Source organism: Mytilus californianus, unplaced genomic scaffold (genome assembly GCF_021869535.1).
Source record: "Mytilus californianus isolate M0D057914Y unplaced genomic scaffold, xbMytCali1.0.p SCAF_46, whole genome shotgun sequence".
NCBI classification, from domain to species: Eukaryota; Metazoa; Mollusca; class Bivalvia; order Mytilida; family Mytilidae; genus Mytilus; species Mytilus californianus.
In genome coordinates this window covers 1042179-1066155 of record NW_026262697.1, presented here as the reverse complement: position 1 = coordinate 1066155, position 23977 = coordinate 1042179, and the positions used below count along the sequence as shown (strand labels likewise).

The window sequence follows — 23977 nt, the reverse complement described above, 5'->3', positions numbered from 1 at the left end:
TATTGTTCCATTTAAAACAAAAAAGATGCCATTGTTTTGGACTAATAGGCAATTGTTTGAACGCGTCTTGGCAGTCCACTTTGCAGCAGATACTTTTTGGTCCATAGTTTTGAAATGGATGAAATTCCTTAAGAGGGGCACCAGGGGGAAAAAACAGCTATAAACTATAATTATATACATAATTGCCATTGTATTTTCCTTCGGGTTTATATGATCCGTTCAACCTATTTAGACTCTTTAAATTTCAAGAGTCTATCCTAAATTGAGGTAAATTATATGGCCTTCCAAATACCATTTCGACCCCTAACATCACTGAAGAGACATTAATTGTCGAAATCCGGATATGGTGTACAAAATTTTTGCACCTCATGTTTGCGGTATACCATCTTTTCCGCAAGTTTATTGTTTTCTGTTTGGTAATAAATTAATAGTAAGATCCATTTTGGTACATCTTGTGATCCATTTATTTGGCAGTCAGCAGGGTTTAAGAACATCAGTTGATCAACCTGCTAGTCAAATGTGTTTTGTTAAAATATACTTTTTCACATATTTGGTCTTTGAAAAATGTTGTTTGTGCTGTATTTAGACAACTCTACCAAGAAATTAGTTTGGCATGCACACGTATAAAAATTGTGGGTTTTATCCAACGCAATCATCGTTGTTTTCAATTTAGACTTGTTTATATATATATATAAAATAAATAGTAAAATAAGTAAACAAATTAACAGTTCCAGTTCAATCGATTTCATCCTTCCATTGGGACTCTTCAGGATAACTGATTTAGCGTCGTTATGGGCGAAGTCGTTAAGGAGGCTTGTGATGTTCCGGCATTGTTCATAATTAAAAGTTCTCAGGATTTAATCTAGATCAGAACAATGGAAACCAGTGACACTCAACTACCATTTTAGGATATTCTCATCTTGAAATCAGGCAGACAAATAACGACGGATATTTATTATAAATCCACAGACACCCATTAATACTTAAATTTTCATTTGTGTCATCCGTCCCATACAAAACGAAACATACCTTACTGTATGGCCAGGCGGATTTGTGCTATAGTGTCTGACAATAACATTCGAGACGTACGATTGAACGATTTGAAAGGCTATTTAACACAAAATTTATACCCAGAGAGTCTAATCGAAAGTGGAATACGCAAAGCAAAACAACTGACACTTCAAGAATTACGAACCCCGAAAGTGAAAGTCACAGATGAAAACTTAAAGAAAATAATGTTCGTTAGTACACATGACCCGTATTTACCGAACGTTTTTAATACTATTAAATCAAACCTTCCGATTCTACATGAAAGTGAAACCATGAAACAATTGATACCGGAAGGAAACTTGATTTACAGTCAAAGACTACCTAAAAACCTAGAGAAACACTTAACCAGAGCTTGATTCGAACTGAAGGTTAGTGACTTTGAAATAAAATCTTGCGGAGATTCAAGATGCGGTGTTTGCGGTCAAGATTTCAAATATTTGGAAACAGGCAAAATGAAAACATTTAAAGATGGAAGAAAATTTCATGTGAACACCAATATGACTTGTAAGACAGCAAACCTTATTTACTGCGTCACGTGTCACTAATATTATATTGGACAGACCGGGAATAGCCTCTGTGAATGGGTGCGCGTTCATAAAGAACAAATAAAACACCCACAATACAGAAACTTGCCAATTAGTGCCCATCTTGACACTTGTGGAAAAAGAAAATTTCAAATAATGCCTATTTTTAAATGTAGACGGGATGAAGCCTATCGAAAGGAGATGGAATGCTATTTCATAACAACGTTCTGATCTAGATTAAATCCAGAGAACTTTTAATTATGAACAATGACGGAACGTCACAAGCCTCCTTAACGACGTCGCCCATAACAACACTAAATCAGTTATCCCGAAGAGTCCCAATGGAAGGATGAAATTGATTGAACTGGAACTGTTTATTTGTTTACTTATTTTACTATTTATTTCATGAATATATATATCTGCACATGTGAAAATTATTTTTTTACGCATATATATTTCAGACCTGAGTTTGTCAAAAGTCTGTTACATGATTCATGACATATATATATATACCTTTTATTTCAGACCTGAGTTTGTCAAAAGTCTGTTACAGAGTGAGAAGATTATTGAGGATTTACTTAGAGTTAGCTCCTTTGAATGGCCTCTTCTGTCATCACAGAAAATTCTTACAGAACTTTACACAATATTTTGTTTGAGAAGACAACTAGAGGATAAAACTAGAAAGGTATCTAATTACAAACATTCTACAATCCCCCTCAATCCCTCTAGCCCCTGTAATTATACAAAATCATTATAGAACTGTACACAATATTTTATTTGAAAAGATAACCAGAGGATAAAGCTAGGAATGTATCCCGTTATATTTCCTGTCATCACAAACAATTCTACATTGCACACTATGTCTACCTAGATATTATTTATACTAATCAAGAAAGGTGTATAACTATTCACCTACTCACCTATTATTTCTGTAGGGCAAAACTATATTTTTAGTAGACGACTCCAGTTTTTAACCATCCAATCTTATATTTATTCATGTTAGAATGTATTTTCTAGCCTATCCTGTTGCCAATTAGCAGTGATTTCATCTTGGACAAGGATGAACATGATGTCAGCACTTTCTTACAAGTTCAAAGATTTGTTAATATACAACAACATCTGCCTGGGCTAGAAAAAAAATCAAGTAAGTAATGAATACATTTGATTTGTTAATATACAACAACATCTGCCTGGGCTAGATAAAAAATCAAGTAAGTAATGAATACATTTGATTTGTTAGACATTAAGCCTTCTAGTAACTAGGGTTATCCAAATTCGTGTTATGTGTAATTACCTTATAAGGAAGATCAATGAGGTAAACATGATTCTGAGTTGAGGGTAGACATGATTCTGAGTTTAGAGAAGACATGATCGGGAGTTCAGGGTAAACATGATTCTGAGTTTAGAGAAGACATGATCGGGAGTTCAGGGTAAACATGATTCTGAGTTCAGGGTAAACATGATTCTGAGTTAAGGATAGACATGATTCTGAGTTAAGGGTAAAACCTGATTCTGAGTTCAGGGTAAACCTGATTCTGAGTTTAGGGTAAACATGATTCTGAGTTTAGGGTAAACATGATTCTGAGTTCAGGGTAAACATGATTCTGAGTTTAGGGTAAACATGATTCTGAGTTCAGGGTAAACATGATTCTGAGTTAAGGGTAAACATGATTCTGAGTTCAGGTAGACATGATTCTGAGTTTAGGGTAGACATGATTCTGAGTTCAGGTAGACATGATTCTGAGTTCAAGGTAAACATGATTTTGAGTTTTGGGTAAATATGATTCATAGGTCAGGGTAAACATGATTCTGAGTTCAGAGGAAACATGATTCTGAGTTCAGGTAGACATGATTCTGAGTTTAGGGTAAACATTCAGAGGAAACATGATTCTGAGTTCAGGGTAAACATGATTCTGAGTTTAGAATAAACATGATTCTGAGTTCAGAGGAAACATGATTTTGAGTTTAGGGTAGACATGATTCTGAGTTTAGGGTAAACATGATTCTGAGTACAGGGTAAACATTCAGAGAAAGCATGATTCTGAGTTCAGGGTAAACATGATTCTGAGTTCAGGGTAAACATGATTCTGAGTTCAGGGTAAACATGATTCTGAGTTTAGGGTAAACATGATTCTGAGTTCAGATGAAACATGATTCTGAGTTCAGGGTAAACATGATTCTGAGTTTAGGGTAGACATGATTCTGAGTTCAGAGTAAACATGATTCTGAGTTCAGGTAGACATGATTCTGAGTTCAGGGTAAACATGATTTTGAGTTTTGGGTAAATATGATTCATAGGTCAGGGTAAACATGATTCTGAGTTCAGAGGAAACATGATTCTGAGTTCAGGTAGACATGATTCTGAGTTCAGGGTAAACATGATTCTAAGTTCAGGGTAGACATGATTCTGAGTTTAGGGTAAATATGATTCTGAGTTCAGGGTAAACATGATTCTGAGTTGAGGGTAAACATGATTTTGAGTTCAGGGTAGGCATGATTTTGAGTTTAGGGTAAACATGATTCTGAGTTCAGGGTAAACATGATTCTGAGTTTAGGGTAAACATGATTCTGAGTTCAGGGTAATCATGATTCTGAGTTTAGGGTAAACATGATTCTGAGTTTAGGGTAAACATGATTCTGAGTTCAGGGTAAACATGATTCTGAGTTTAGGGTAAACATGATTTTGAGTTCAGGGTAGACATGATTCTGAGTTCAGGTAGACATGATTCTGAGTTCAGGTAGACATGATTCTGAGTTCAGAGTAAACATGATTCTGAGTTCAGGTAAACATGATTCTGAGTTCAGGGTAAACATGATTCTGAGTTTAGGGTAAACATGATTTTGAGTTCAGGGTAGACATGATTCTGAGTTCAGGTAGACATGATTCTGAGTTCAGGTAGACATGATTCTGAGTTCAGAGTAAACATGATTCTGAGTTCAGGTAGACATGATTCTGAGTTCAGGGTAAACATGATTCTGAGTTCAGGGTAAACATGATTCAGAGTTCAGGGTAAATATGATTCTGAGTTTAGGGTAAATATGATTCTGAGTTCAGGGTAGACATGATTCTGAGTTCAGGGTAAACATGATTCTAAGTTCAGGGTAGACATGATTCTGAGTTTAGGGTAAATATGATTCTGAGTTCAGGGTAAACATGATTCTGAGTTGAGGGTAAACATGATTTTGAGTTCAGGGTAGACATGATTTTGAGTTTAGGGTAAACATGATTCTGAGTTCAGGGTAAACATGATTCTGAGTTTAGGGTAAACATGATTCTGAGTTCAGGGTAATCATGATTCTGAGTTTAGGGTAAACATGATTCTGAGTTCAGGGTAAACATGAGTCTGAGTTTAGGGTAAACATGATTCTGAGTTCAGGGTAAACATGATTCTGAGTTTAGGGTAAACATGATTTTGAGTTCAGGGTAGACATGATTCTGAGTTCAGAGTAGACCTTGATACTATTTTGTAATCCAATTGATCAGTCTCAATAATAAGACTGGTGCAGTATTTTATACTACAAAATAAATAATTGGACTTCTCTGATTTTGTAATATTGGAATTTGAATTTTCTTTTTTATGTGGACATAATTTGCTAAGTAGGACTTTCATTAAAATGTATACATATAAAAGCCTAATAAATGATTTTTACTTCAGATTTGATTGGTCAACAACTGAAGCTACAACTAGGAATATCTAATTTGGCCAGGAAACAAGAAAACTATATCTTAGCAGAGAAACTTCTTCTACAACAAATAAATCTGCTGTCTGATGGAGGATCAGAAAATGGACGTCAATTAAAACAAGATGCGATACTACCGGCATTGACTCGACTCAGGGGAAGTAATTCCAGTATAAATCAAATTGATGTGTTACGTGTTGAACGTACAGCAGCAAAATTACTCCAATCTACTGGACAATTGAAGGATGGAATTGACATCATTAGTAATAGCATTGTGGGCCATGTTTGTTCTGACCTTCAGAAAGATGTCAAGGACAAAAGTTTATTATTACAATGTAATGAATTGAGTGCTAGGTCACTTCTTACAATTGTTAAATGGTTACAGATAGATCATAAGAACTTGTCTTCATTGACAAGTCAGTTAAGAATAGAAGGAGACAGTTCTGTGTTATCCCACAATATACAAATGTTACTGGAGGTGGAGACCAGAGGTAGCAGGAAGAAGTTAGGGATAGTGTTAGAGGATGCTGATCACGGTAAGTAGGGGGGAAGGAGACATATTTGAAGAAAAGGCAACAGGTAGTAGAAAATAAGGATAGATCTGTATCATTCAGATTAAGTGGTATATTTGATGGAGCAAAGGCCAGGAGAGGTACAATAATTGATTGATGATGTAAGAGTATGTAGATCATGGTATATTTGATGGAACGTAGGCCAGGAGAGATTTGATAATTGATTGATTGTGAAAGAGTATGTAGATCATGGTATATTTGATAGGGCATAGGCCAGGAGAGGTACAATAATTGATTGATTGTGTAAGAGTATGTAGATCATAGTATATTTGATGGAACGTAGGCCAGGAGAGGTACAATAATTGATTGATTGTGTAAGAGTATGTAGATCATGGTATATTTGATGGAACGTAGGCCAGGAGAGGTACAATAATTGATTGATTGTGTAAGAGTATGTAGATCATAGTATATTTGATGGAACGTAGTCCAGGAGAGGTACAATAATTGATTGATTGTGTAAGAGTATGTAGATCATAGTATATTTGATGGAACGTAGGCCAGGAGAGGTACAATAATTGATTGATTGTGTAAGAGTATGTAGATCATGGTATATTTGATGGAGCGTAGGCCAGGAGAGGTACAATAATTGATTGATTGTGTAAGAGTATGCAAATCATGGTATATTTGATGGAACGTAGGCCAGGAGAGGTATGATAATTGTTTGATGATGTAAGAGTATGTAGATCATGGTATATTTGATGGAGCGTAGGCCAGGAGAGGTATGATAATTGATTGATTGTGTAAGAATATATCATGGTATATTTGATGGAGTGTAGGCCAGGAGAGGTACAATAATTGATTGATTGTGTAGGAGTATGTAGATCATGGTATATTTGATGGAGCGTAGGACAGGAGAGGTATGATAATTGATTGATTGTGTAAAAGTATGTAGATCATTGTATATTTGATGGAACGTAGGCCAGGAGAGGTACAATAATTGATTGATTGTTGGTTGTCCCCTTATCTATTACACAAAAGTAAAGACTGACAAGGTAGTTGATCTCCTTTAGAAGGGGAGATAATCAAATGGTTGTTCTCTTATCTATTACACAAAAGTAAAGACTGACAAGGTTGGTGATCTGCTTTAGAAGGGGAGATAATCAAATGGTTGTCCCCTTGTCTATTACACAAAAGTAAAGACTGACAAGGTTAGTGATCTGCTTTAGAAGGGGAGATAATCAAATGGTTGTCCCCTTATCTATTACACAAAAGTAAAGACTGACAAGGTTGGTGATCTGCTTTAGAAGGGGAGATAATCAAATGATTGTCCCCTTGTCTATTACACAAAAGTAAAGACTGACAAGGTTAGTGATCTGCTTTAGAAGGGGAGATAATCAAATGGTTGTCCCCTTGTCTATTACACAAAAGTAAAGACTGACAAGGTTAGTGATCTGCTTTAGAAGGGGAGATAATCAAATGGTTGTCCCCTTATCTATTACACAAAAGTAAAGACTGACAAGGTTGGTGATCTGCTTTAGAAGGGGAGATAATCAAATGGTTGTTCCCTTATCTATTACACAAAAGTAAAGACTGACAAGGATAGTGATCTGCTTTAGAAGGGGAGATAATCAAATGGTTGTCCCCTTATCTATTACACAAAAGTAAAGACTGACAAGGTTGGTGATCGGCTTTAGAAGGGGAGATAATCAAATGGTTGTCCCCTTATCTATTACACAAAAGTAAAGACTGACAAGGTTGGTGATCTGCTTTAGAAGGGGAGATAATCAAATGGTTGTCCCCTTGTCTATTACACAAAAGTAAAGACTGACAAGGTTGGTGATCTGCTTTAGAAGGGGAGATAATCAAATGGTTGTCCCCTTATCTATTACACAAAAGTAAAGACTGACAAGGTTAGCGATCTGCTTTAGAAGGGGAGATAATCAAATGGTTGTTCCCTTGTCTATTACACAAAAGTAAAGACTGACAAGGTTGGTGATCTGCTTTAGAAGGGGAGATAATCAAATGGTTGTTCTCTTATCTATTACACAAAAGTAAAGACTGACAAGGTTGGTGATCTGCTTTAGAAGGGGAGATAATCAAATGGTTGTCCCCTTGTCTATTACACAAAAGTAAAGACTGACAAGGTTGGTGATCTGCTTTAGAAGGGGAGATAATCAAATGGTTGTCCCCTTATCTATTACACAAAAGTAAAGACTGACAAGGTTAGTGATCTGCTTTAGAAGGGGAGATAATCAAATGGTTGTCCCCTTATCTATTACACAAAAGTAAAGACTGACAAGGTTGGTGATCTGCTTTAGAAGGGGAGATAATCAAATGGTTGTCCCCTTGTCTATTACACAAAAGTAAAGACTGACAAGGTTGGTGATCGGCTTTAGAAGGGGAGATAATCAAATGATTGTCCCCTTATCTATTACACAAAAGTAAAGACTGGCAAGGTTGGTGATCTGCTTTAGAAGGGGAGATAATCAAATGATTGTCCCCTTGTCTATTATACAAAAGTAAAGACTGACAAGGTTAGTGATCGGCTTTAGAAGTGGAGATAATCAAATGATTGTCCCCTTATCTATTACACAAAATTAAAGACTGACAAGGTTAGTGATCGGCTTTAGAAGGGGAGATAATAAAATGATTGTCCCCTTATCTATTACACAAAAGTAAAGACTGACAAGGTTAGTGATCTGCTTTAGAAGGGGAGATAATCAAATGATTGTCCCCTTATCTATTACACAAAAGTAAAGACTGACAAGGTTGGTGATCTGCTTTAGAAGGGGAGATAATCAAATGATTGTCCCCTTATCTATTACACAAAAGTAAAGACTGACAAGGTTAGTGATCGGCTTTAGAAGGGGAGATAATCAAATGATTGTCCCCTTATCTATTACACAAAAGTAAAGACTGACAAGGTTAGTGATCTCCTTTAGAAGGGGAGATAATCAAATGATTGTCCCCTTATCTATTACACAAAAGTAAAGACTGACAAGGTTGGTGATCTGCTTTAGAAGGGGAGATAATCAAATGATTGTCCCCTTATCTATTACACAAAAGTAAAGACTGACAAGGTTGGTGATCTGCTTTAGAAGGGGAGATAATCAAATGGTTGTCCCCTTATCTATTACACAAAAGTAAAGACTGACAAGGTTGGTGATCTGCTTTAGAAGGGGAGATAATCAAATGATTGTCCCCTTATCTATTACACAAAAGTAAAGACTGACAAGGTTGGTGATCTGCTTTAGAAGGGGAGATAATCAAATGGTTGTCCCCTTATCTATTACACAAAAGTAAAGACTGACAAGGTTGGTGATCTGCTTTAGAAGGGGAGATAATCAAATGATTGTCCCCTTATCTATTACACAAAAGTAAAGACTGACAAGGTTAGTGATCTGCTTTAGAAAGGGGGGACAGGGTTGGGAAGAATAAGTCATACATTCAGTGTTTTAATCAATATGTTATGTCATTTCAGATCTCAAAATTGGTGACAATCCTATATTGTCCCATAGCGACAGGGTGATAGGTCAGATTTTACACCTCAGTACAATGGAATGTCCGACTCTGAGTAAATCATGGTTCACGCTAGCTGGATGGTGTTACAAGTGGGGAAGAAAGTCTGTGGATAATGCAAGGTTTGTCAAAATAAGAGATACACATAAACACTTATCAATTACCACAGAAAAAATGAATCAAACTCTTAAGAAAGTGAATAGTGATTAAGAATTCACAAATTGCAATGCATATTAAATGCACTACTGTAGATTCAATTATTTTAGTGAATACTAAGATTCAACATTCAATATTCAAGATATTATTAACCAATCATGAACCCTCAAGGGGCATACATTTAAAATACAACAATTTCACAATGATTATCATAGCATAACAAATTATAAAAGGTACATTGGTAGTGCACAAATATTTGTACTAAAAGGGATACTAACTTTCATGAAGTGATTTTCACAGATATTTGATGTCATAGTTTTGTGGTTTTCCTTTGCCCACACAATCATTGAATAATATTCAATCAACAGTTGAACTATTTTATCTTCTTTGTATATAGTAATGATGAAGATACAACCCATTCATCTGTAACAGTTAGGATACAAGCTACAGAAGACTAATACTTTGTTTTAAGACTTATCTTATATTGCTGTGAAGGGCTGTGCAAAGCAAATATTGTATGACCTTGATCTACAGTAGATGCATGAATAACTCTTATTCCTTAATATCCTTGTCAGATAAGGTGCAAGTATAAGTACAGTTATACCAGTTGTGAAATGGTCAGGATGAGCTACTTATGACCTTGACCTACATTAAATACATGAATAACTCTTATCCCTTAAGGTAGATGGGGTGTCTAAATTATAATCCATAGAATTTTTTAATAATTTGCCAAAATGTAGTTTATATCAAGCTTTTTTTTAAAAAATGATAAAAAGAATGGGTCACGGGGCTTATTTTCACGCTACAGGTTGTTCAAAATTAACAGATTTTGTATGGATTATGCATGGAAAACCCAATTTTCTGCCATAAAACGAAAACTACACCATAGAATTTTGAGATAAAATATGAGAAGATAGCTTTAATAGTATGCTTTCAGATAAGAAAAAGAAAAAATGGGGTCACCGGACCCGTTTTCTTGCTACATAATAAAATAGGTAAATTCTTAACACATTCTATTGTAAAAGTACCTTTATCTGAATTATCTGCCCTTACATTTGAGTTGCCTCCCCTTATGTGGCAAAGTTGGAAAAAATTGAATCAAACAAAAGTTTTCTGTTTTTTTTGTAAAATACAACCATAAATATGATAAAACATGTCATTTTCTATACTGAAATGAAAATTCTTACACATGAATTACCTACTACTCTCAAAATTTGCACATTCTATTAAAGATCTAGACCGATTGTTTTCAGGTATTACAAAATCCAAGATGGAGGAAGACACCCTATCTACCTTAAGATCCTTTTCCGTTAAGCTACAAGTATTAAAACAGTTATACCACAGTTGTGAAATGGTCAGGATGACGTACATTAAATGCATGAATAACTCTTATTCCTTAAGATCGTTTATAGTTTAGCTACAAGTATTAGAACAGTTATATCACAGTTGTTAAATGGTCAGGATAACTGTCATTAAGTCCATTGTTTATTTCAGCCATGGAAGTGTAGAATTACTAACAGATGAAAAAGCAGAGATTTTGTTCCTTTTACCAAAGGTAAGACACCGACATAAGAATACCCCGACATATATGAGAAATAAGAATACACCAACATATATGAGAAATAAGAATACACCAAAATATATGAGAAATAAAAATACCCCAACATATATGAGAAATAAGAATACACCAACATATATGAGAAATAAGAATACACCGACATATATGAGAAATAAAAATACCCCAACATATATGAGAAATAACATGTATGAGAAAGAAGAATACACCGACATATATGAGAATTAAGAATACACTGACATATATGAGAAATAAGAATACACCGACATATATGAGAATTAAGAATACACTGACATATATGAGAAATAAGAATACACCGACATATATGAGAAATAAGAATACCCCGACATATATGAGAAATAAGAATACACCGACATATATGAGTGATAATAAGATTCCATAGAATTATTAGATATATAATGTTATTCCCCTTCATTATGTGCACTGTTTCAGTGATAATCCTTACTCTTATTATAGCTGCCTCCTCTAGTGCGGGAGGTCGTGGGTTTGAACCCCGGACGGGTCAAACCAAAGACTTCAAAATTGGTATTTGCTGCTTCTCCGCTAAGCACGCGGCATTAAGGAGTAAGAGCAAAGACTGGTCAGCTCAGAGTCAGAATAATGTGTCCAGGTAAGGTGACATGTCTTCCTGTGGACTGTTACCTTGTGAGGTAGCATGTTTAAAATCCTGCTCAGCGTGTCGGTCTAGTACAAAAAAGAGTAAATATTCATATTTCATTAACATGTTCTCGTCTGAATATGCATATTAATTTGCCACTGGACGTTAAGCAGCCATCCATCATCATCATTATTATAGCTGCAGTTAGGGGTATCTGTGATCACTGCAGTAATTCTAATTATCTTAACTAAATAAAACAGACCAATGTCCAGCAATATGCTTATACACACCACTCCACAAAGTTGTTCACAAAGTATTGCTGAAAGTAAGAATAATGATATATGAAAGCTGACATTTTGATATTGTAATATTGACATCAATATTCTTCACATAACAACACGTTGTCGTTCTGTTAATAATTGTAAGACATACTATTTCCTTTCTAGGGTTTGTTAAAGTTTACATTACTGAAGTTTCTTATTATTTGTATTAAAATTTTTCTCAGAAATGAAATTATGAAAGTCCACATACCCTATAGCAATCATAGAGGTCCTGTCATTCTTTCTAATGTAGTATTACAGTACTTTGATTTTGTTTGTAGGGTACCAGTAATGAAGAGACAGGGAAGGTTCTGAGTGTGCTCAGTCAGATCCATACATCCTTCAGTAGTGAAGAAGATATCAGTGAAGACCAGGTATTATGATGAATATATTCTAATTTTTTTATACACCCAATGGTAGACAGGACGTATCATGGTATACTGCTGTCCATCTATCTCCGCACTCCACATGTTGTACAAAGACTATAGAGAAAATTTTGATCCAAGGATGAAACTTGGAATATTTAAATTTAGGATTTTTTTTTTATTTTCAGTTTCTTAGGCAAGTATTCTTGAATTGATTCACTTAAACTTTAGACTTTTTTGGGGAATTGATCAAATTGAATTTTAGTTAAAGAAATGTAAAAAAGCAGGTATTTGAATTGACACAAAAGCACTTGACATGACAACAGGTGGTCATTTCAATGAGTCAATGTGGAACAGAAGATTCTAAATAGATAAGAACAGGAATCATAATGTAGACTATATCATTGCTGAATTCTGATCAAAAGTATAATTGTATTATGTTTAACACTTACACATCTTTGATTTATTAATCAGTCTACAAGTAACAAGATATACTATTTAATCAAAATAGCAACAGATTACCTTCAAAGTCTTATGTTATATGTATCATCGATGCCACCAACAGCACTTGCTTTAAAATACTATTAAATCATTGTGGGTAGCAATAGAACTGAAATATTTTATACAGGTGTTTGCAGATTTTAATTTTTGAACACTTGGAAAATAAGACTTTTACTTTAACTCATGTTATAAAAGTTTGCATTTATTTTAACATCTTTTACAGAATGAATGTGACGAAGGTGCAGAGACAACCAGAAAACAGTTATTATCTTGCTGTTTGTCATTACAAATAGCAAGTGAGGATTGTATAGACAAATTATTGACTGTATGGAAACGAGTTGTACACAGAGTGTATCACTACTACCAACTGTCAGCCAAGGCCTACTTCACATACCTTCAACTCAATGGAGGAGAGGTAACTAATTTCTTATATTACTTTGATTTGGATGCTGTCATTTGTTCTTAATTGGTCGGTTCCATGGTTATAATGGGATAAGATGTATATTCATTGATTACAGAAAATCCATACAAACATTTGATGAAAACCAAAGCAATGGAACAGTGCAATATTGTTTTTTAGTTTTGCTTTGAGCGTAAAGAAAATTTACAGTCTGCTTTTAGAATTATAAGTATTGAGTCATAGATTGTTTTTTAATTTATGATAGAAACATATTTTCTGTTGTATATTTAACAGAAGACTCAGAGTGATGAAGATGGTAATGTAATTGGTACACTCAGATTATTACGGTTACTGGTCAAACATGCCTGGGAACTGAGAAATGTCCTTGAGCCAGGTCTGGCTAGTACACCTACTGCACCATGGAAAGGTAAAATAATATAAAATTTACACTAAGGTTGCTATGGTTACAGGGTGTCTTTGCCTGGGATCTGAGAAATGTCCTTGATCCAGGACTGACTATCTACACCTACTACACCAAAATTATCTGTGAAATATGATGAGAAGTATTCAAAGGCTGAAAATCTCAACAGCAAAGTTTGAAATAGCATCATTTAATAAATTACAACAAATATAGTAAATGTTCATCTGATACCTATTTTATATATAGAACACATGCATTTCATGTTATTTTTTTTTAAATTATTTCACGAATTATTCCACTGTTGCCTCTAAGTTAACCATACTTATATGATAGACAGAGTGTTTCTAACTTACTGTGTATAACTCAAGTGATAAATAATAGAAATAAATATTGTCAGCCTTACTGTGTATAACTCAAGTGATAAATAATAGAAATAAATATTGTCAGCCTTACTGTGTATAACTCAAGTGATAAATAATAGGAATGAATATTGTCAGCCTTACTGTGTATAACTCAAGTGATAAATAATAGGAATAAATATTGTCAGCCTTACTGTGTATAACTCAAGTGATAAATAATAGAAATAAATATTGTCAGCCTTACTGTGTATAACTCAAGTGATAAATAATAGAAATAAATATTGTCAGCCTTACTGTGTATAACTCAAGTGATAAATAATAGAAATAAATATTGTCAGCCTTACTGCAGACATGTGACAGAGTTGTCAAGCCACAACTGGAGATTTGGAAATTTTCAGCTGGAGTTTGGGCTTCATAACTGGAGATTTTTTATCGACCTATTTATCGACGTACGCAATGGTTTTTTTGTGTGTTTAAACTGCATATCTTTTTTTTTTTGTTTGTTAAAAGAACAATAATTCCATACCTTTCAACAACTCCATATCCATTTTTACTTGATAAAAATAGAGGATAAGCGGTTTTCAAATATTTATTCATTATATATAATTCAAGATAAAGCGATCAGCCATCATACAGAGTTGGCAAAAAGTACCCCTGATTAAGCTACATTGTCAACTTTGGTACCACTACTGAACATGCTTGTAACAGAAGGTGTTAAATTGATAGAGTTGTAGGCTTGCTGGTGGGTAGCTGTCCCCATAAGTTTGGTCAAATCATTAGGGCCACCACAGTCAGCTTTGCATGAAGTGTAGTAAGCATGGTCTTGACCCTTGGTACTGGATCTGCATCATTTGAAATCAGATCTCCAGGCAGAGTTGAATTTGGCTAGATACTTGGTCTTCTTTTATTTGCTGCTGGGGTATTTGGTGATATAAAAATACGGTTTGCATTTTGTCAAATTCTAAAATTTTAGAATAGTCCAAGACAACTGTACTTATATAGGTATTCCATTGGCTTGGATAGAAAACAAGCCATAAATATCATATTTGAGTTGATTTCATTTGTCTTTGAGGTTCAGTAAATGTTCCATGTTTTCAACAGCATCAAATTAAATCGTTGACGTTGTTTATACAACTTGTACAATTTAATCCTTTGTCAGTATTTCACTTTTAATCAACCTGGCTTGTGTCTTAAACTAGCTAGTTGATCACTAGGTAATTGCCTATTATCTTTTATTTATTGTTGTATATACAGTTTAATCCTAAACACCTCAGGCTAATTTTACCTATTTTAGCTTTTGACACAAAATCCATTACAGGAAACTTCCGTTTTTCTCGGACTTTTCCCATATCAATTTCGAGTTTCTCGGACTTTTTCTCTGTCCGTATCGATTTTGTAAACAAAAATGTCTAAAGAAAATTTTACGAGGTTGACATTTTCAAAAAGCGGAAGATTTCAAATTTTAACGGGAGGGACGGAAGAGGGTCTGAAAAGCGGGAGATTTTGACTCCCGCCGGAAGAATCACATGTATGTTACTGTGTATAACTCAAGTGATAAATAATAGGAATGAATATTGTCAGCCTTACTGTGTATAACTCAAGTGATAAAAAATAGGAATAAATATTGTCAGCCTTACTGTGTATAACTCAAGTGATAAATAATAGGAATAAATATTGTCAGCCTTACTGTGTATAACTCAAGTGATAAATAATAGAAATAAATATTGTCAGCCTTACTGTGTATAACTCAAGTGATAAATAATAGGAATAAATATTGTCAGCCTTACTGTGTATAACTCAAGTGATAAATAATAGGAATAAATATTGTCAGCCTTACTGTGTATAACTCAAGTGATAAATAATAGAAATAAATAGTGTCAGCCTTACTGTGTATAACTCAAGTGATAAATAATAGGAATAAATATTGTCAGCCTAACTGTGTATAACTCAAGTGATAAATAATAGGAATAAACATTGTCAGCAATATGTTAAATATGGATCTTACCTTCTAAAAATATATCAAGAACATTAAAAAATCACAAAAATAAACCACTGCCAGGCCAGCTTGAAAGGGGTGAATGCGAAAATAAGTTGATTTACAGTTTTTTTTTTTTATTTTAGGGACTATTCCTCAATTGTTTTCAAGACTTAATCACACTGAGTTTTGTAGTAGAGTGTTTCTGACTTCTTGTGTATCACACTATTCTATTTCTGTTATTGTTTCATTATTTTATTTGCAGGAATAATTCCTCAGTTGTTTTCCCGACTAAGTCACCCAGAGCTATATGTTAGACAAAGTGTTTCTGACTTGTTGTGTAGAGTAGCCCATGATGCTCCACATTTAATTGTTTATCCTGCTGTTGTTGGTTCATCTTCGTTTAATAAATCTGACAGCAAAGATTCAGGAAGAGAAGGTAAATACTCTCATTCAAATTTCATTTTCATTTTCATTTTCTTCTATTTTGATACATTTTTTGTTGATGAGAAAAAGTAATTGTCTAACTATGATAGTTACATTATAATGAGTGAAAAATATGTACTTTCATTGGTAAAAAATTAACACAAAATATATAAATATTTTATATAATCTTAAATGTATTAAAGAAAGTTTTGTCCAGAAGGCAACTCTTTGTATCCACACCTGTCAAACTGTATGCATATACAGAATAATCTGTTATGTGTAAAGATTACTGAGTAAATATTTTACAGACATTTCTGTGTGTCCACAATTGTTAAACTATGTATTTAAAACGTTATTTGGTTATATTTAAAGACTACTGAGTACATATCTAATAGACAATTTGGTGTGTCCACACTTGTCAAATGTTAACTATATGTGTATGCACAGTTTTTGATATATATATATAATCACTGCTGAGTAACTTTCTAAAAAAAATCTCTGTGTGTCCACATTTGTCGAACTGTATGTATGTCAGACAGTATTGTGTTATATGTAAAGACTTCTGAGTAACTTTCTAACAAACATCTCTGTGTGTCTACACTTGTCAAACTGTATGTATGTAAAACAGTATTGTGTTATATGTAAAGACTAGCTACTGAGTAACCATTTAACAGACATCTCTGTGTGTCCACACTTGTCAAACTGTATGTAAATAAACAGTATTTTGTTATATTTAAGGACTACTGAGTAACTATCTAACAGAACAACTGGATGATAATTCTGATGATTGTAACTCTCAGGAAGATGAAGATATAGAGGATCCCTCTAGTAAAATGTTACAAGGCTGTCTGATGTCTATAGTAGAAATATTGTCTTATAACAATCCCAAGTAAGTAATTTAACAACTTACTTTAGTTATTCATATGACCTCTCAATTTCACAAAGCATAGGGGTTCGAGTATGTTAAGTGGTTTCCAAGTTTTTTAAAAAGAAATCTAAATATTCATGCATTTTGTAATCTGATTACAGCTGTTGACCTAATGCTACCAAGTTAAAGTTTAGTTGGCTTGCTTGCTTTGTTTGTATTAAAGTTTGCTCAAGCTTTTTAATTTTAAAGATTGACATCTGCAAACAATATAAGTAGGCGGAGTTAAACCTGTATAAAGGTAAATTTTATTATTTGATATATCCAATCAAATTTAAATATAATGTATACAAGTTTAACTTCGCCTTTTTATATAGTTTTCATATTTCAATCTTAATTACAATGCTTGAGCAAACATTAATACTGTTAACAGTTTATTCTTCACATTGACTTTAACTTATTGTTTGTGTAGAATCATTGCAATGATTTGTTCTTCACATTGACTTTAACTTATTGTTGGTGTAGAATCATTGCAATGATTTATTCTTCACATTGACTTTAACTTATTGTTGGTGTAGAATCATTGCAATGATTTGTTCTTCACATTGACTTTAACTTATTGTTGGTGTAGAATCATTGCAATGATTTGTTCTTCACATTGACTTTAACTTGTTGTTGGTGTAGAATCATTGCAATGATTTGTTCTTCACATTGGCTTTAACTTGTTGTTGGTGTAGAATCATTGCAATGATTTATTCTTCACATTGACTTTAACTTGTTGGTGTAGAATCATTGCAATGATTTGTTCTTCACATTGACTTTAACTTGTTGGTGTAGAATCATTGCAATGATTTATTCTTCACATTGGCTTTAACTTGTTGTTGGTGTAGAATCATTGTAATGATTTGTACTTCACATTGACTTTAACTTGTTGTTGGTGTAGAATCATTGCAATGATTTATTCTTCACATTGACTTTAACTTGTTGTTGGTGTAGAATCATTGCAATGATTTGTTCTTCACATTGACTTTAACTTATTGTTGGTGTAGAATCATTGCAATGATTTATTCTTCACATTGACTTTAACTTGTTGTTGATGTAGAATCATTGCAATGATTTGTTCTTCACATTGACTTTAACTTGTTGTTGGTGTAGAATCATTGCAATGATTTATTCTTCACATTGACTTTAACTTGTTGTTGGTGTAGAATCATTGCAATGATTTGTTCTTCACATTGACTTTAACTTGTTATTGATGTAGAATCATTCTTTAACTTGTTGTTGGTGTAGAATCATTGCAATGATTTGTTCTTCACATTGACTTTAACTTGTTGGTGTAGAATCATTGCAATGATTTGTTCTTCACATTGACTTTAACTTGTTGGTGTAGAATCATTGCAATGATTTGTTCTTCACATTGACTTTAACTTATTGTTGGTGTAGAATCATTGCAATGATTTATTCTTCACATTGACTTTAACTTGTTGTTGGTGTAGAATCATTGCAATGATTTGTTCTTCACATTGACTTTAACTTGTTGTTGGTGTAGAATCATTGCAATGATTTGTTCTTCACATTGACTTTAACTTGTTATTGATGTAGAATCATTCTTTAACTTGTTGTTGGTGTAGAATCATTGCAATGATTTGTTCTTCACATTGACTTTAACTTGTTGGTGTAGAATCATTGCAATGATTTGTTTTTCACATTGGCTTTAACTTGTTGTTGGTGTAGAATCATTGCAATGATTTGTTCTTCACATTGACTTTAACTTGTTATTGGTGTAGAATCATTCTTTAACTTGTTGTTGGTGTAGAATAATTGCAATGATTTGTTCTTCACATTGACTTTAACTTGTTGGTGTAGAATCATTGCAATGATTTGTTCTTCACATTGACTTTAACTTGTTGGTGTAGAACCATTGCAATGATTTGTTCTTCACATTGACTTTAACTTATTGTTGGTGTAGAACCATTGCAATGATTTGTTATTCACATTGACTTTAACTTATTGTTGGTGTAGAATCATTGCAATGATTTATTCTTCACATTGACTTTAACTTGTTGTTGGTGTAGAACCATTGCAATGATTTGTTATTCACATTGACTTTAACTTGTTGTTGGTGTAGAATCATTGCAATGATTTATTCTTCACATTGACTTTAACTTGTTGTTGGTGTAGAACCATTGCAATGATTTGTTCTTCACATTGACTTTAACTTATTGTTGGTGTAGAATCATTGCAATGATTTATTCTTCACATTGACTTTAACTTGTTGTTGGTGTAGAATCATTGCAATGATTTGTTCTTCACATTGACTTTAACTTGTTGTTGGTGTAGAATCATTGCAATGATTTATTCTTCACATTGGCTTTAACTTGTTGTTGGTGTAGAATCATTGCAATGATTTGTTCTTCACATTGACTTTAACTTATTGTTGGTGTAGAATCATTGCAATGATTTATTCTTCACATTGACTTTAACTTGTTGTTGGTGTAGAATCATTGCAATGATTTGTTCTTCACATTGACTTTAACTTGTTATTGGTGTAGAATCATTCTTTAACTTGTTGTTGGTGTAGAATCATTGCAATGATTTGTTCTTCACATTGACTTTAACTTGTTGGTGTAGAATCATTGCAATGATTTGTTTTTCACATTGGCTTTAACTTGTTGTTGGTGTAGAATCATTGCAATGATTTGTTCTTCACATTGACTTTAACTTGTTATTGGTGTAGAATCATTGCAATGATTTGTTCTTCACATTGACTTTAATGTTGGTGTAGAATCATTGCAATGATTTGTTCTTCACATTGACTTTAACTTGTTGGTGTAGAACCATTGCAATGATTTGTTCTTCACATTGGCTTTAACTTATTGTTGGTGTAGAATCATTGCAATGATTTATTCTTCACATTGACTTTAACTTGTTGTTGGTGTAGAATCATTGCAATGATTTGTTCTTCACATTGACTTTAACTTATTGTTGGTGTAGAATCATTGCAATGATTTATTCTTCACATTGACTTTAACTTGTTGTTGGTGTAGAATCATTGCAATGATTTGTTCTTCACATTGACTTTAACTTGTTGTTGGTGTAGAATCATTGCAATGATTTATTCTTCACATTGGCTTTAACTTGTTGTTGGTGTAGAATCATTGCAATGATTTATTCTTCACATTGACTTTAACTTATTGTTGGTGTAGAATCATTGCAATGATATATTCTTCACATTGACTTTAACTTGTTGGTGTAGAATCATTGCAATGATTTATTCTTCACATTGACTTTAACTTGTTGATGTTTCCTTGTAGGATGATATCAGAAGTTAAGCAGTTAGTTCAGGAGTTACGTAGAATAACCTTGCTGTGGGACGAACTTTGGCTGGGAACACTAAACCAGCAACATCAAGATGTAACACGTAAACTTCAACAACTTGAGAGTGAAGTCAAGAAGGTCAACACTAACTCTGCTCTGACCAAAGATGAGAAATTAGCCATCATTAGAGAGAAACATAAAACTATCATGAAACCAGTGAGTATTGGCAAAAAGAAGTCTTAAAGTCAAGAAATCACTGTTAACTCAAACCATTATATGTGGTGTCAATTTATTCTGATCTGACGAAAGACAAAAAGAAGTCTGAAGGTCAAGAAATTACTGTTAACTCAAACCATTATATGTAGTGTCAATTTATTCCAATCTAACTAAAGACAAAAAGAAGTCTTAAAGTTGAGAGATCACTGTTAACTCAAACCATTATATGTGGTGTCAATTTTAATATTCCAATCTAACTAAAGACAAAAAGAAGTCTTAAAGTCAAGAGATCACTGTTAACTCAAATCATTATATGGGGTGGCAATTTATTCCAATCTAACTAAAGACAAAAAGAAGTCTTTAAGTCAAGTGATTACTGTTAATTCAAATCTAGCTGAAGGTGCTCATTGTAAAAAATTCCGAGACAGTTCATTAGTTTTGTCTGTATAACTCAACTAAATAAGTATGACCAAACAAGTGGTATCAGTTTACTTCAGTTGTTGTTTTCCCATTTTGGAGGTCAATTACAATAACTCTTGTGGCTATCGATGTATCTTATTTTGTAAGAAACAAAGATTATCTGAAGTTGAAAGATTCTGTAATGTTTTCTGTAAGTGACATGTGACTTTAAGAATATAAAAATATTTGTAGACATTATATGCATTAGAGAAGTTACAAGAGATAACATCACAGCCACCAGAAACACCTCAGGAGGAATGGTTCAAAGATACCTATGGTAAACTGATTGATGCTGCCATTGTGAAACTACGTAATCCAACCAACCCCAGCCATCCTAACAACAGTTGGCAACTTTTTAAACAGGTTAGTAATCCAACCAATCCCAGTCATCCTAACAACAGTTGGCAACTTTTTAAACAGGTTAGTAATCCAACCAATCCCAGTCATCCTAACAACAGTTGGCAACTTTTTAAACAGGTTAGTAATCCAACCAATCCCAGCCATCCTAACAACAGTTGGCAACTTTTTAAACAGGTTAGTAATCCAACCAATCCCAGCCATCCTAACAACAGTTGGCAACTTTTTAAACAGGTAAGTAATCCAACCGATCTCAGTCATCTTAACAACAGCTAGCAAAATTATAAACAAATTAGTAATCCAACTAATCCAAGCCTTCCTAACAACAGCTGGCTACTTTTTAAACAGTTCAGTAATCCAACCAATCCCTGCCATCCTTACAACAGCTGGCAACTTTTTAAACAAATTAGTAATCCAACCAATCCAAGCCATCCTCCTTACAATGGCTGGCAACTTTTTAAACAAGCCTATAAAACATTGAATGCTTTCTTGTTTCTTTCATTCACAAATTTAATTGATTGACTGTTTTACCATACTATAGTCAGTATAGAGCACATTGTGAAGATGATTGCTAAATGAGGCATTTGAATATCAAAACTTTTATCAAAAATCTATTTTTTCTGCTTTAACAGTTACATGCCAGTTTACAACAGAAAGCACAGAAGCGAAGCAGTTTAATACTGAGAATGGAAAAAATAAGTCCTAACCTACAGGCTATGAAAGGGACAGTTATTGCTATGCCAGGACTAGGCATGTCTGGAAAGGTAGGATTTTTTTTCTTCAGACTAAGGGATTATTATTACAATGCTATCACAAAGCATTTCTAGAAAGGAAGATTCCTAACCTAATGCAAACCAAACTTGGCTTTTAGAAGTAATGATCCTTGATTGATTTGAAAATGGCTCTTTTTATTATGCCACACCATGGCAGAGGGGGCATTAAGTTTGACCCATGTCTGTCTGTCCGGCTGTCTGTCTGTCTGTACATCCCAAAATTAGTTTCCGTTATCTAACTTTAGTTTATCTGAACCAAATGTTATAAAACTTATACACAATCCTTAATACCACCAAACACAGATCAAGTTTTAATTTGGCCTCACTTACACCGTTCTCGAGTTATGTCCCTTTATAAATGAAAAAATTGCTAAATTTGTTGTTTCCGCATTCTAACTTTAGTTTGCTCAACCAAATGATATAAAATTTAAACACAATGCTTATTATCACCAAACACAGATCAAGATCAAATTTGGGTGGCGTCACTTTCGCAGTTGTTGAGTTATGTCCCTTTGTAAATGGAAAAATTGCAGAATTTGCCATATATTTTCAAGCGGGGGCATTTGTGTCTCCTATGGACACATTCTTCATTTATTTCTGTGGGATAACTTGAAAATGCTTCATCCATGCCTTTTCAAATTTTAGCATGATGTTTCTCGAGGCTAAATTGGGGTCAATATTGATATTGACCTTTATTTGCAGGGAACTCCATACATATTTTGGCTTAATTGTGGTAAACAAAATAATAGATTTTTTAAGACAAACTAGTGTAGATGGTCATATTATGCTGTGCCAGATGTTACCCTTTATTTATACATATTGACATAATTATAATTATTGTGTAATAAGTAGTAAATAAAACTATTTTTTATTGTCAGATGGTGTCTGTTGAATCTGTCTCCAACACAGTACAGATACTGCCAACTAAAACTAAACCTAAGAAGTTAGTCCTTCTTGGTTCAGATGGCAAGAAGTAAGTAAGACTATATTAATATTGAGATCAGAAGAAATGGATCCAATTAAAAACCCTTCCGTTTTTTAAATCAGTTGGATGTTCACATTTAAAAGCATTTGAATCAATTATGGTCCATTCTGTTATTTTCATTAAGTGTAATCATCATCTGTATCAATCAATGTGTTAGTTAAAGCTGTACACACATTAAATGCATGATTAAGCATAAGATAATAAAAATAACTACCCATGTGTGTCTCACATGGTTGGTCAAATTCTTTGCATACATGTTGTAAACTTGTCATAATTATAGTTTAAATTTTAAGTATTTTGTCCTCTGTTCATAGTGAAACAAATTCATCTTTGTGTTTATATTTTGTAGATACCCATACTTATTCAAAGGACTGGAAGATTTACATTTAGATGAGAGGATCATGCAGTTCCTAAGTATTGTCAATAATATGTTTGTTAGTGCCTCCAGGTAAGTTGGAAAGGATCTTGCAGTTCCTAAGTATTGTCAATAATATGTTTGTTAGTAACTCCAGGTAAATCAGAGAGGGTGGAAAGTTCCTAAGTATTGTCAATAATATGTTTGTTAGTAACTCCAGGTGAGTTGGAGAGGATCATACAGTT

At 33.6% G+C, this 23977-nt stretch overlaps 1 protein-coding gene across 4 annotated transcripts in view; it reads left to right on the top strand.

Annotated features, from left to right (window-relative positions):
- Positions 1-23977, top strand: part of LOC127700010 (serine/threonine-protein kinase SMG1-like) — a 182357-nt gene that overhangs the window by 69551 nt on the left and 88829 nt on the right. For all 4 annotated transcript variants that reach the window (XM_052203441.1, XM_052203440.1, XM_052203442.1 and 1 more), the window contains exons 29-43: positions 2100-2259; positions 2592-2718; positions 5231-5791; positions 9249-9408; positions 10937-10997; positions 12239-12331; positions 13047-13238; positions 13518-13650; positions 16244-16417; positions 17143-17293; positions 20584-20803; positions 21455-21625; positions 22252-22383; positions 23271-23365; positions 23727-23825. In XM_052203441.1, coding sequence (XP_052059401.1) covers positions 2100-2259; positions 2592-2718; positions 5231-5791; positions 9249-9408; positions 10937-10997; positions 12239-12331; positions 13047-13238; positions 13518-13650; positions 16244-16417; positions 17143-17293; positions 20584-20803; positions 21455-21625; positions 22252-22383; positions 23271-23365; positions 23727-23825 — 2529 coding nt within the window. The remainder of the gene's footprint in view (positions 1-2099; positions 2260-2591; positions 2719-5230; positions 5792-9248; positions 9409-10936; positions 10998-12238; positions 12332-13046; positions 13239-13517; positions 13651-16243; positions 16418-17142; positions 17294-20583; positions 20804-21454; positions 21626-22251; positions 22384-23270; positions 23366-23726; positions 23826-23977) is intronic.